Source organism: Coturnix japonica, chromosome 1 (assembly GCF_001577835.2).
Source record: "Coturnix japonica isolate 7356 chromosome 1, Coturnix japonica 2.1, whole genome shotgun sequence".
Classification (NCBI taxonomy): Eukaryota; Metazoa; Chordata; class Aves; order Galliformes; family Phasianidae; genus Coturnix; species Coturnix japonica.
In genome coordinates this window covers 8,925,015-8,937,968 of record NC_029516.1, presented here as the reverse complement: position 1 = coordinate 8,937,968, position 12,954 = coordinate 8,925,015, and the positions used below count along the sequence as shown (strand labels likewise).

The 12,954-nt window shown below is 34.9% G+C and overlaps 1 protein-coding gene across 7 annotated transcripts in view; it reads right to left on the bottom strand.

The window, feature by feature from the left end:
• The window catches only part of PCLO (piccolo presynaptic cytomatrix protein), a 304,964-nt gene that overhangs the window by 52,417 nt on the left and 239,593 nt on the right, over positions 1–12,954 (bottom strand). For all 7 annotated transcript variants that reach the window (XM_015880153.2, XM_032442183.1, XM_015880225.2 and 4 more), the window contains exons 13-18: positions 12,924–12,954; positions 9,740–9,790; positions 8,357–8,487; positions 6,646–6,672; positions 4,587–4,680; positions 1,053–1,124 (exon numbers count right to left, since the gene is read on the bottom strand). The exon at positions 12,924–12,954 is cut by the window's right edge and continues 181 nt beyond it. In XM_015880153.2, the coding sequence (XP_015735639.1) occupies positions 1,053–1,124; positions 4,587–4,680; positions 6,646–6,672; positions 8,357–8,487; positions 9,740–9,790; positions 12,924–12,954 (406 nt within the window). The remainder of the gene's footprint in view (positions 1–1,052; positions 1,125–4,586; positions 4,681–6,645; positions 6,673–8,356; positions 8,488–9,739; positions 9,791–12,923) is intronic.

The following is a 12,954-nucleotide window of genomic DNA, read 5'->3' as shown; positions in this document are numbered from 1 at the left end:
TTTAAAGAGAAAAGGGTTTGTACTCACAGATGTAAACCAAGATATGCCATTTGACTTTGGTGGCATGAAAGCAGTTATGGCTCTATTCAATTTTCTAGCAGTCTGTGATGCTCACTGCTATCTGTGCTTGTGGTTTTGTGCAAGACTTCAAAAATTCCTTAGGGAACAATTTGGAAATCCCTTCTTTGATGTTACCATGCACTATTCCTCTGGACTTCAAAATACTCCTGAAATACACTGGATAGCCTTCTCCGTTTTTCCATAAAATATTGCTTTCACATATAAGTTTGAATGATTTAATAAATAATTATAGAGGTTTAAAATATTTGAAGACTGAAATTTAAATCTTCCTCTAGAAGTAGCTGCCGGAGCATCTGTTTTCTAAATGTCATAAATAACAATGACATAAATATTTAGTAAAGCCCTGCTATCAAGTGAAATGCTGAATTTAACAGGAAAACTGATGCAGCGTACAGGAAATAGGTAATTATGTAGCTCCTTCCCATACGTTTATTTTAGTAGTTGTTCAAATAATAACACTGATTGCTCAGTTTTATAGTTATGCAATTGGAAACTGGAGCTGAGCTGAGTGTGCTTTTGCTAAATTCAAATGGAGACTAAACTGAGTTACTCTTTATAAGAACAGTAATTTGAGCAATTGATTTTTTCTGAGCTTCCAATTACAATCCTTTCTGAATATAACATTTTAAAATTACTTCTTTGACATCCTACTTATTGTTTATAATTCTCTATTGTACATCCATGTTTCTTCATTTGCTTTTAAAAGACAGAGTGCTTCCAATAATCCCTCATCTATTTATTATTAATTACTAGTGTAATCAGAATAAGTCTTACAAGACTTTGCCTTCACTTATACATCAGCAGTGATGTTACCATTTTCACTGTTATAAAGGAGAGCCTGAATCAGCAAGACCAAATAACTCACCTTGCAGTTAATTGCACATGTGCTAAAACATGTCTTGATAGCATAATTAAATGACTGATACTAACATCAGCTTTCTAGCTAGTCAGAACTGATAGAAGTTACTTACTTCACCAAGGAAGTCATTTGAGGAGAATCTATCATAATCCCAGACAGTTACTTCTAGTGTTTTCTTTTTCAGCTGCAATTCAAGTAAAAAAAAATAAGTAAACACATTGCCATAAACTTCAGATCAAGTGAATGGTGGTTTCATTTCACTATCTCCTTCTTGAACCCTTTTTTCACAGTTGTCATCTAGGCAGTTTTGTCTTGTTTTGTCTTCCCATCAACTCTGAAACCAGGAAAATAATTTGGGGATATTTGTTATCAATACAAATAGGCCTGTGCTTTGCTCTACTTTAGGGGTTTCCACAAGTTATTTGTGACAGCATGTGTGCCCACTACAAGAGCCGACGTGATTTTCAAAGCTCCATTCCTGTATGTTTGTAGTTTTTCTCATCATCAGGGTTAAGTTCTTGGACATTCGGCTAAAATGCATTAGAATCTGGATTTATTATGTATTATTTATATACATAAAATTGAAACAATTTCATAAAAGAAGATGTGGCTTTTATAATTCTGAAAGTTCAGTGTCATCAGTGAAAATCTGCAAGCAGTCCAGATATGCAGGACAAGTTGTACTGCAAGGCATTAATGATAGCTATCAAAACATACCATTTGAAGACCTTGTTATACATGACAGCTGTGTCAATCACTCTTATTGCAGGCCAAAACTAGAAACAAGTCTTTATTTTTTATTATTACTATTATTTTTTTTTAATCACTGAATATCATCAAGTCCAACTCCTGGCTCCACACAGGACCAACCAAAATCCAAAGCCCACGTCTGAAGAGCATTGTTCAAATGATTTTTGAACTCCAGGAGCTTGGGGCTGTGACTATTGCCCACAGAAGCCTGTTTCAGTGTCTGACTACTCTCAGTGAGGAACCTAGAACTTTTTCCTAAAACCCAACCTCCTTAACACAACTTAATGACATTTTTGGGGGTCATATCACTGTTGCCAGAGGGAATAGATCAGCACTTGTCTCTTTGTGCTCTCCTTGTGAAGAAGCTGTAGGTTGCCATGAGGCCTTCCCTCAATTTCTTCTTCTCTAGGCAGAGCAAGCTAAGTGACCTCAGCCACTCCTCAAACAACTTGCCTTCCAGGTGCTTCAACAAATTCACAGCTATCCATGGGTGCTCACTAAAAGATTTACGTCCTTTTTATATTGTGATGCCTCAAACTGTGTAATACTCAAAGTGAGGCTACACCAGAGCATGGCAGAGAGGGATAATTCCTTTCTTTGACTGGCTCTCAGCGCTGTGCCTGGTGCAACCAAGGGTATGATTGGCCTGCCAGGGCACACTATTGATTCATATTCAACTGGCTGCCAAACAGAGCCCCCATACTCCCTTCCACAAGGCTACTTTCCAGCCTCTCATTCATGACTGCCTCCTCCATGGCTAAACAAGTGACTTCAGCCATTGTTCACATTGTCTTCCCCTCTAAATATTTCAGTAAAGGACTCTGTATGAAAAGATAGCTCAAAACAGAAAAGCTGTCAACTAAAGTTGTTGGCCTTACTGGAAAGACTGACCTGAGTGTCATTCCAGGGGTCTTTGGGGACAAATGGGAAGAAGAAGATTGATGGGAATATGAAGAATTATTATTATTGGTGTTGTATAGTGAGGCAAAAGTCTAGAAAGTTTTTGATGTGTTAATTTATCTTAACAGACATAAAGTCATAATCATGGGGAATGGGATATCTATGAAATCAGACTGAATTTAGAAGTGAAGAAGACTAACATTTCCTCATTTCTTTAGTTAGAAAAATTTAAATCACATATGGGAAGAAGGTCTGTGGAAATCTATTTCTTGTTGGCTTCATAACCCTAACTCATCTAAGGGTTTAACTGAGTCTGTATGTAGCACTTCATTCTTCTTTTTCTATATTTCTTCTTTTTATTTATTGAAAAAGATGAAATGAAACTTCTTTTTCTTTCTTCTTTCTTATTTTTTTTTTTCCTTATTTTCCTTTTTCTTTCTTCTCTTTTCCACATAACAAAGCCCAAAATTAATTTTGGCTTAGAAAAAGAATTTTCACATCATGTTCTGAACTCAAATGAGATTTACCACAAGCTTAAAGCTAGTAGGATCAAATTACTCACTGTCTAGTAGGGGTACTTTCTCATTTTCTTATGAGTGCATTGCCTACTTGCAGAAACCTACTGTCATATGGAAACTATTTCATAAAAAATCATTTTCCGTAATGCTACCAGTTAAACTCATGATGGAGATCTCAAGTTTTGGTTTCATTAACTAAAAAAAAAACTTGATGATGTAAGACAAAACATTACTTTGCTGTGATTGTGTAATTACTACTCTTAAAATCACCAGCGAGTGTTCTTTGCTTTTAGTACATAATATAACTTTAGAAAATCAAATTTCTCTCCTCTTTGAAACTCATTTCATACACTGCTTAATAAAGGTCTTTAGATGATTTTTCATTGTCATAATATTTTATAGGACCCTTACTGAACTAAGGCTTAGAATAGATATCTGAAAGAAATGTAGAATACTGCAAGTTTTCTGCACAGTTTTATTATCATACTAATGTTAAAAGTGCTAATGAAGTAGCATTGTGGTTACTCGAAAATCTTTTCTATTTTTTTGTTTCCACCTTTTCAACATCTTTTTTTTTTTCTTTCTTTTCAAGGATCTCTACACTTTTCTCTCTGTTCTTGCACAGTCATCACTTGTAACAAGAAATGAACATGTCCTCCCAGAATAGCAAAAGTTGAGACAATGCATTTCTGGAAAGTATTTAAGAAATTCCTGTTTTCAAGGACAAAAATATATATACTCAATATAGTATCTAGTTGGAAACTGTGTAACCCAAGAAACTAAAAGTAGCATGGAACAATAATTTGTTAACTTATTTTTAGGTTATTTTCACATTGATGAGGTCTTGGAACATTTAAGAAAAGAAATTTTATTTGGCCAAGGAAATCACTGTTACATCTATTCTGCATGGGTTGTTCAAGAGGGAATCTTTTCCTTGTTCAGCTTTTTTGCTTAATTTTGGCAAGTATTCTTAAGAAGACTGTGTTAAAAGTTCCCTAATTAAATAGGATTTAAAAGAGAAAGATTAAGAAATCACTCTCTATTATTACTTTTATTTAATCTTAGCTACCAAGTAATATGTTTAACTTCTTAAAGAGTATGGTCTAGATGCTAAAAATATTAACTGGCATGGCTTTTGAAACCAAGACTTATGCTGATTTCTGCATCTACTTCAGCAGTTTTTGTCTTTTTATTTATTCCTTGTATTCCATTATCATTTTCAGAATTCATCTGTACTTTTGATATGCTTCTGAGTGTAATGCACAAAAATGATCATTGTTTTCTGAATATAGATAGATAGATAGATAGATAGATAGATAGATAGATAGATAGATACTATGAACTCTACCAGCAAATTTCACCCAAACTTTGTAAGATTTCACACGGCTTCACAAAACTGCCAGTAATGCCACTTCCTTCACACTGAGAACTGCAGCCTGCACAGAGAAAACAGCAAATTGCACTGAACAGTCACACACCTGCTCCGTGGAGATATTTTTATAAATGACTGTCTGATTCCACTCAGGATTCAGGCTTTTCTGTACGTACTTAGTTCTCCGCTTGTACTCAGCACTGAATTTGAAAAAAGGAAGGAAATATTACATTAATGACCTTTTGCTTCTTTCAGTTCTAATACAAAACAAAACCAATCCAATCCAAATACACACACACACACAAAGAAAAGATATCTCAGAATTTTTTTATTTTTTTTTTCTGCCACACCTAGTATTTTTTTTCCTGACATGGTTTTTAAAATATCTCCTAACTCCTCACTGAGGTCTCCCTACCTATAATTGTTTCAGTGTAAAGCATCAGTCAGCAAATGCACATATGCTTTTTTTTTTAAAACATCTCTCATTACAGATGTTTTACTCTGATTAGAAATGACAGTGATAATCCACTGATTTTCTTCCAAGACCATCCTCTTATTAGCACTTTAAAGTAGCAGGAATCAATTATATTTATAGGTTATAGTCTCTAATTACAGGACATCTATCTCACTAGAACATTTAATGAAGGCCATGGGGTATATAATATCCTGTTAATGATAGAAACACTAATTTCTTATTGATCTTGTTCTCTGCATCTGCCTTTAACCATCCTGGAAACAAACATAAAAGTACAACCTCATGATTGTTTTTGTCAATAGCCAGGAAAAAAAAGAAAAAATAAAAATATTGCCTGCATAATCTGTTTCTAAAAAAGAGTTAATAGTGCTTTCTATTGTACTTTACATTTCCTGAGGATGCAGAAAGGAATACACAGACCTCTAATAGAATATGGATTCATCTAATGCTGTGAGCTTTGATCTCTGATCTGCTTCCATTCCAATTTTAATTTAATATAAATTATAATGGAGATCTCAAAAGAGCTGGGTAAGAAAACATGAAAAGCTTTCAATATTTTGAAAACTCAAGAAGATAAAAGGAAGTGAACTTATTTTGCCACTCTGCAAGTTAACTTCCCACTGACTTCTGTTCAAACTTCCTATACCATAATGTCATACATCTGCTACTTGAACAAATGTGTAGGGGACTCTTTTCCAGTTGTAAAGCCAAACAGAACACAATGACCTGTATCTGTTCTATTAAACTCTTATGGTATCTTTACATTCATATTTAGTAGCGAGCTTTTCTCTTTATTTTTCCACTTCTGACTTGTGATTGAACTATGTTTTGGTTCACTCTGTGGTATAGTCTCAATTAATGAACTAGATTCCTTTCAAGTATGATTAATTCAGAAGAAGCACAACAAAGACTCATTTAAATTGACCAACCATGAATATGTACTGTGCATGGTACCAGAATGGTGTGGGTCTGAATCAATTATGCAAAACATGCACATGTTTCATTGACATATATATACACGTCAAAAAGACATCTGCTGATTTGTTGGGCCAGCTTTCTACTTTTAAAGAAATGCAGAATGAATGTTGAATTACTACTGTTATGTATTTAGCCTTTGTTGATACTAGTGTACCTTAAGAGCAGAATGTTGCTTTATATTTCCCAATCCAGGACAAATTAGAAGGTCTAATTACTAAAATTCAAATACACTGACTAACCATTTATGTTCTCAAATAACATTAATCTGGATGAATATCTAGACTGATGCTTAGTATTAATGTATATGCACCGTACAAGATATATAGAGAAAAATATTTCATCTCATTTCCAAACAATGTTCTTCCTCTTGGCATAATGCCACTCCACTACTCAAAAGCTTGAGACAAGTTCACTCTTAATTGTTCAACAACTTTCAGTGAGTGAAAATGTATTTTTAGATGTCTATGACTAAACTAAATTCTTCCAGACTTCAAAGCAAATTTTATTCATCCTCAAAGTTTGTATCAAGGAATATTAATTAGTTGTTTCCAGTTTCTTCTGACCTGGAAATGAAATTCACTAGAGAATGAATAAATAGCAGCAATCATGAATTGTAAAAACTCAAGAGAAATCTATTTTTCCATGCACGGGCACATCAAAACATCATGCTTGCATATTAAAATGAAAAGAATATTGAGACAGTACACTCTACCTTGCATTTTGGACAACCATGACTTGTCTGCATATCCAGCATTAAATAGTTAGGAACACAGATGAAGCAGTGTAAGAGAAAATAGTGAGAGACAAAGATGAAAGAAGATATGAATGAGGGGTAATTTCTAGTATCAGAATCAAAGGAAACAGGCATTATGAAGAGTAAGCAGATGTGTAAGGATTTAACTACTGATAAAATTTATTTAGTAGCAGTTTACATTTCTGCTTTCATACGCAAGTTTTGCACTTTTGAGAAGCTCTTCATTTCCATTATGCCCTAAAGTCCCAAGACACATGCAAAACTGTAACATTGCCATATTTTACAGTAATAAACCCAAATAACATTCAAACTCCTCATAACATAGCCCAAAGTTTGAACCTAATGCTTGGATATGAACTAGAATTCTACAGGCTGAACATCTTTGTAGTTCAAAACTTAACTTCTATAACAGTGAATGAATATTCAAAATTCCCAGAAAAAAATGATTAGACAGCTATTTGGCAAGATTCTTAAGTGCATTAAAATCATTAAAATACTCTCAAAATGTAGGACCTGTTCCTATTATATCCAGTAACATGTGTAGGCCCAGTGCTACTAAACAATATTGAATGCTGTACAGATTGAATCAACATGCTATTAAATATGCTTTTTTTTTTTTTTTTTTACCATTTGTTTGCTTTTTGCTGTGCTTCACCATATGCCAAATGTGACCTGAATATGCACTTTCCTTTTACTTTGCATAGGCTGAAAATGCATATTTTTAGTTAAACGGTCTCAGCTTAAGAGTGTTTTGGGATGAGTGTGACTACACAAATTGAAATGTTTACAGGAATTCATCTTTGCAAACTAAAATTTGATCCTTCAGCTTAACTTTAGATATATCTGTAGCAACATTTAAGTCAGCAGGATTATTATAGCTGTATATACTTACACATAAATATGACATTCTGCAAATTTGAGGCACAGAAAAGAGTTATAATATTGCTGATATAGAAAAACATCTTTTAAAGGAAAATTAATGAGCTATTTATAATAACAGTCAGATTTTTAAACAGCAATGCTCAGTGAAAAAAAAAAAAGTAGCTATATATAAGCCACTTTAATACAAGATTGGCAGCATTTATAAAACCATATCTTGAAATGTGGTTAGATAGCTTCTTGTCTATTATGTTTCACTTTTAATATCATACTGCAGTCTTAAACCAGTATGAGCTACTGTGATTGCATGTGTTTGCAAATCTGCTCCAAATTCACAGTGTCTTAAGCAAAAACAACAATCCAGTTTTAACCTTAACATTTAGTTTTCATTGTATTACAGAATCAAAGGCCGAATTATTATTCCCAAATCCATACATTTCACTACATCTTAGAGATTTCTAACAAGGACTTTGAAATCTGTATACATAATACCCTTCAGCAGACTGTTCTTTCAATACACATTCTTCATTGTATAACATTTTTTAAATGGAAAGACGGAAAAAAAATGGATGAAATCAAAAAAATTATCAAAAACTTTCTGAAGTCATTAGCAATGTATTGCACATCTCCCTGGGATTAGCATCTGGCTTCCCATTAAATATCAGTGATTTTTCCACAGTTGTACCTTCACTTTCTATAGCAATAAGCTCTCAGTTTGGTTTATTAGTGACAAGCAAGAAACTGAAATTTAAAGAAAGAATATTTAGGTTAAAATTTATCCTGCACTTACCCTCTCCCTGGAAGAAGATAAACTTTAACAAAGGGGTCAGAATAGCCATTATTGTCTCTGGGAGCAAGGTTTCTTGCCTGAAGAATATGAATGATAAGGTTGCCAAGGTGTTTGTCGTAATTGATCTGAAGCTAGAAAACAGGTTTAAACACAGTAAGATTAGTCTTAATTGAACTTTCTAAATGATTCTAAGTCTCCAAAAATCCTTTGCATTATGTGAGCTTTAGGTCTTTTGCTTTTCCCATATTGGAAGATTCTTTCTACCAAGATCTAATGAGATGCTGGATGAATACTTTGAATTTTGAAATAAATGTTTCTTTCACACTCTGTCAGTATTGTTTGTTTGTTTGTTTGTTTTAAACAACACAGACATTGATCTATTCCAATCAGTAAAAAAGCACATAAAATTTGAACACGGCCTTATGGTAGCTAACATTTACTACCTTAGTGTTATGCTACGGTATTATGGATGTCTTAATACTATGAAAAAACTATTTCAACATAAAAGGCAGGGATGAATAAAAGAAACAAAAGACAGAAATCTATAGAAAATTCGTTCTGCTGCTCCCAGTTCCACTGTTTAAAAAAAAACTGAAGCCAGTTTACATAAAGGATAATCACATACTGGGCATTGCTTGGAAACGAAAGCACTACACTATGAGAAAGAGTTTACAGCCCATGTTGGAAGTAAAGTCCAGTGGGACTGCAGCTGAGTTCCAGTGGAGTCAGGGAATTTCTGAACTGAAGCACAGTAACTGTCTGAGGGTTAAAGATCAGAACATATTTCATTACATTTTCAGCACTTTCATGAACTGAAACTTTTTTTCTTTTTTGTACTTTTATTTGTATTTCCCAAGCAAACTTAAAAGAAAAAGAAAAACACACAAAACAAAACAAAACAAAACAAAACAAAACAAGCAAACAAAACCAAAACAAAACAAACAAACAAAAAACTAGCACTGCTCTAGATCTTTTAGACCTTATCTTATTTCATTTGGTAACATTTCAATGGGTTGAATAGCATGAAGATGTGTCATGAGAAGGACAAGCTGGAGATTAAGAAAAGAATCTTAACCAAGGCAGTAGTGCCTGGGCACTGCAACAGATTGCCTATGGCAATGGTCACAGCCCAAAGTTGCCAGAGTTCAGGAAACATTTGGACAGTGCCCTCAGACATTGGGTTTGAATTTTGGGTGGTCCTGTGTGGAGTCAGCAGTTGAATTTTGTGATCCTTGTAGGTCCCTTCCAGCTGAACATATTCTATGATTCTATGATTCTACAAATGAGAAATCACTTAACAAACATGGTTTTCAACATACTTTTTCAACAGAGAAAAGTAGTCAGTTTAAACAACAGTTTGGACTTAAAGAATTATATATTTACCTGAATTTCTCCAGTGATGGGATGAGAAGCAGACTTTGTAGCTTCAGTGGGCTGCAGGATTAAAATACATAACAAAACACAGTGGCATGTAATTATATGCATACATATATGCTTATTGGAAATAAGATTCTCAGTATCAACCTTTTAATAACCGTTGTCTGTCTTGCAGTTTTGACACATATTTTGCAAAACCTTTTCATTGTCTCCAATCTGTACTCTCAATATTTGACAGTTACAGTATTGCAACACCATTTAAAGAGTCCAGACCTGACATTTTGATCAGCCTTTGTATATGCACAGAATCAGACAATTTGAACACCAGAGTCTTTACAGTCTAAACCGGTCACAAAAAAAGCCTTGGGAGAGACATCATACTATCTCTGTTTAACAAAACTGAATGTTGAAAGTAGGTAGGTTGTGGTTTTTGCTATGTGACATAGTAAATGTGTGATGTTCAATGTGACCACACCATCTAAATACCAAGGAGGATATTATTAACCTCATGCAGTACTATGAGGCTTGGGTCAGAGCAGCTAGAAAGTGAAGGAAAAGGATCTGGGGATGTTGGTTGACACTCAGCTAAACATGAGCCAGCAATGTGCTCTGGTGGCCAAAGGCATCCTGGCTTGTATCAGAAACTGTGCGGCCAGAAGGACAAGGGAAATGATCATCCCCCTGTACTCAGTTATGGTAAGGCCAAAACTCAAATGCTGTGTTCAGTTTTGAGTTTCTCATTAAAAAGAAGATATTAAAGCACTGAAGCATGTCCAGAGATGGGCAACAGACCTGTGATGGACCTGGAGCACGAGCCTTACGAGGAAAGCCTGAGGGAAATGGGATTGTTGAGTCTGGAAGAGAGAAGGCTCAAGGAAAACATAACTGCTCTTATAAATACCTGAAAGAGGTTGTGGTAAGGTGGGAGTTAGCCTCTTCTCCATCATAGCTAGTGATAGGACAAAAAGGAATAGTCTAAGTTGCTCTGGGTTGGGGCTCAGGTTGGATATTAGGAATAATCTTTTCTAATAGAGTGGTAAGGTGCTAGAATGGGCTGCCCAAGGAGGTGGTGGAATCACCACCCCCTGGAGGTGTTCAAGGAACATTTAGATGTTGTACTAGGGAACTTGGTTTAGTGGGGAAATATTGGTGGTGGACCGATGGTTGGAGGTCTTGTCCAACCTTAATTATTTTTTGATTCAATAGAGTAACCAAATGTGACATAAAGTAGCACAGGTGGATTTCATAATTCCAGACCAATTAATATAATATATATATATATATATTTGCTTTATTCTGTGTTCTCTGATTGCCCTCCTCCTCATGGTGGTGTATAATCTTTCTTGACTGTTTTCTATTACTGAGCTTTTCTAGGTAGCTGATAAAACAATATGCACAGAAAATATTTTGTTTTCTTTATTTTATTATCTTTTCTTCCCTCTTGTTTGGACTTTTCCTCTTAAATAGTAGTCAGTCAAGGAGAAACATCAAGCAAGATGCTGAGTGCATTTATTGGGATGTGCCAAGCATTCACTCATCTCCACGAACTTCTGCAGAGAGAGTTAAAGCCTTGCTGAATTTTGATAATTCTCCTTAGAAGGATTTGTCATTTTGGAGGATTTCACACTATTTTAGGGTTTTTTCTCTGGGACATCCACTGCAGCTTACCATCAAGCCCCATGCTGTTGGTTTTTCACTTGCAGATGGGACCTTGGGTGCTGTTTTTCTGTCAGCCTGGAGTTGGATTCAATCATTTTTATGCGTCTCTTCCAAATTAAGATATTCTATGACTCTATAAAGGCTGATGTCCCTGAGCCATCCTGGACCTACCTCTAATCTTCAAGTAAATTCATCAGTCAAGAAAAAAAGTTCTGGGTCAGCAGCAGGATTTGGACACTTTTGCATTCTCTCCACATTTGCTTCTAGAGTTGAAGCAACAAAAAATAGAGGCAAGCTAGGACAAACTTACTGCTCTCAGAAGACCAGTGTAGAACTCAAGTTTTCCTGTTTTCCAGATTGTGACCATCAGTCTGATATAATTTTCAGTGCCATTTGAACTTCTTTCAGTTTCTGAGAAATGGAAAGCATATCTGCCTCTTTTGTAAATCCCTAAATCCCAAAAATCCTTGCAGATTTTCTTAGGGTGCTGAATATGAATTGTTTTGAATAAGGGCAACATAGAGACTACATTTCCTGTAAAAGAGCACACTGAAGTTAAGATGGTACACTAACCTCTTCAGATTTACTACGAAGAGACGTCCTTTCAGTCACTCAGATATAAGGACCAGTTAAAACCACAAAAATTCTAGCCACACAATAATACAAGAGAGAGCAAATCAAAAGTGTCTGTTTTTCATCTGGAAGTCACTGAAGTCATATTGTCTTATCATGGTCCGCCAGTTTGAGTTACACAACAAAAGGTCTACTGTTAGATGAGGTGAACCTCATGCTCCCTGCCTATAATTTTATGTACCATCTTGTGGTGCCTTAATTTTATTCATTTTACATGCTTTATTTTGCCTTTTGGTTGTGCTTCTTTATTGAAGAATTTTGATTTTTTGACAACAACAACAACAAAAAAAAAAAGCACAATAGATGACTTTATGATTTAGTTTTTGGTTTTGAGTGTGAAAAAAGGCTACTAGATTCCCACCCTGAACTCTGAACTCTACAGGTGTGCAGGAGGGTGAACAAGGAGAAAATAGCCCAGCTGATGTGGCAAAGAAAATGTGAAATTATGCTTAGTAAGTTCACAGGAATTAGTTGGTGACAAAACATATATTGGCAGTGAATTCATTTCTGCTATTTTCAGAGGAATGCTTACTACAACCATACAGTGAAACTACAACCATAACTTAGTACTGAGTGGTGAAAGTATTGTCTAAGTAATACCACAAGATGCAGTTAAGAAGAAACAACAACAGAGAATGAAAAGAGAAATTTTTTGTTTGTTTGATTTGTTTTAAAATAATAGCATTATATTTGAAGAAGCTATTTTCATAGAGGGATCAGTCTTGTACGACCTTGGATAGATCACTTAATCTTTTTTTGTCTCTAGATTCTGTAATTAGAAGTCATAACCATCACTGTCATTGCAAATGGATTCATCAGTACGCATCATGACCTCTTGTTATAAGTAGGTCTTACTGTTATCAAAATTTTACTGCTGCATGACTGTCGAGTTTCTTACCTTGCCGCTATGTCGCTTTTTGCTGACTGAG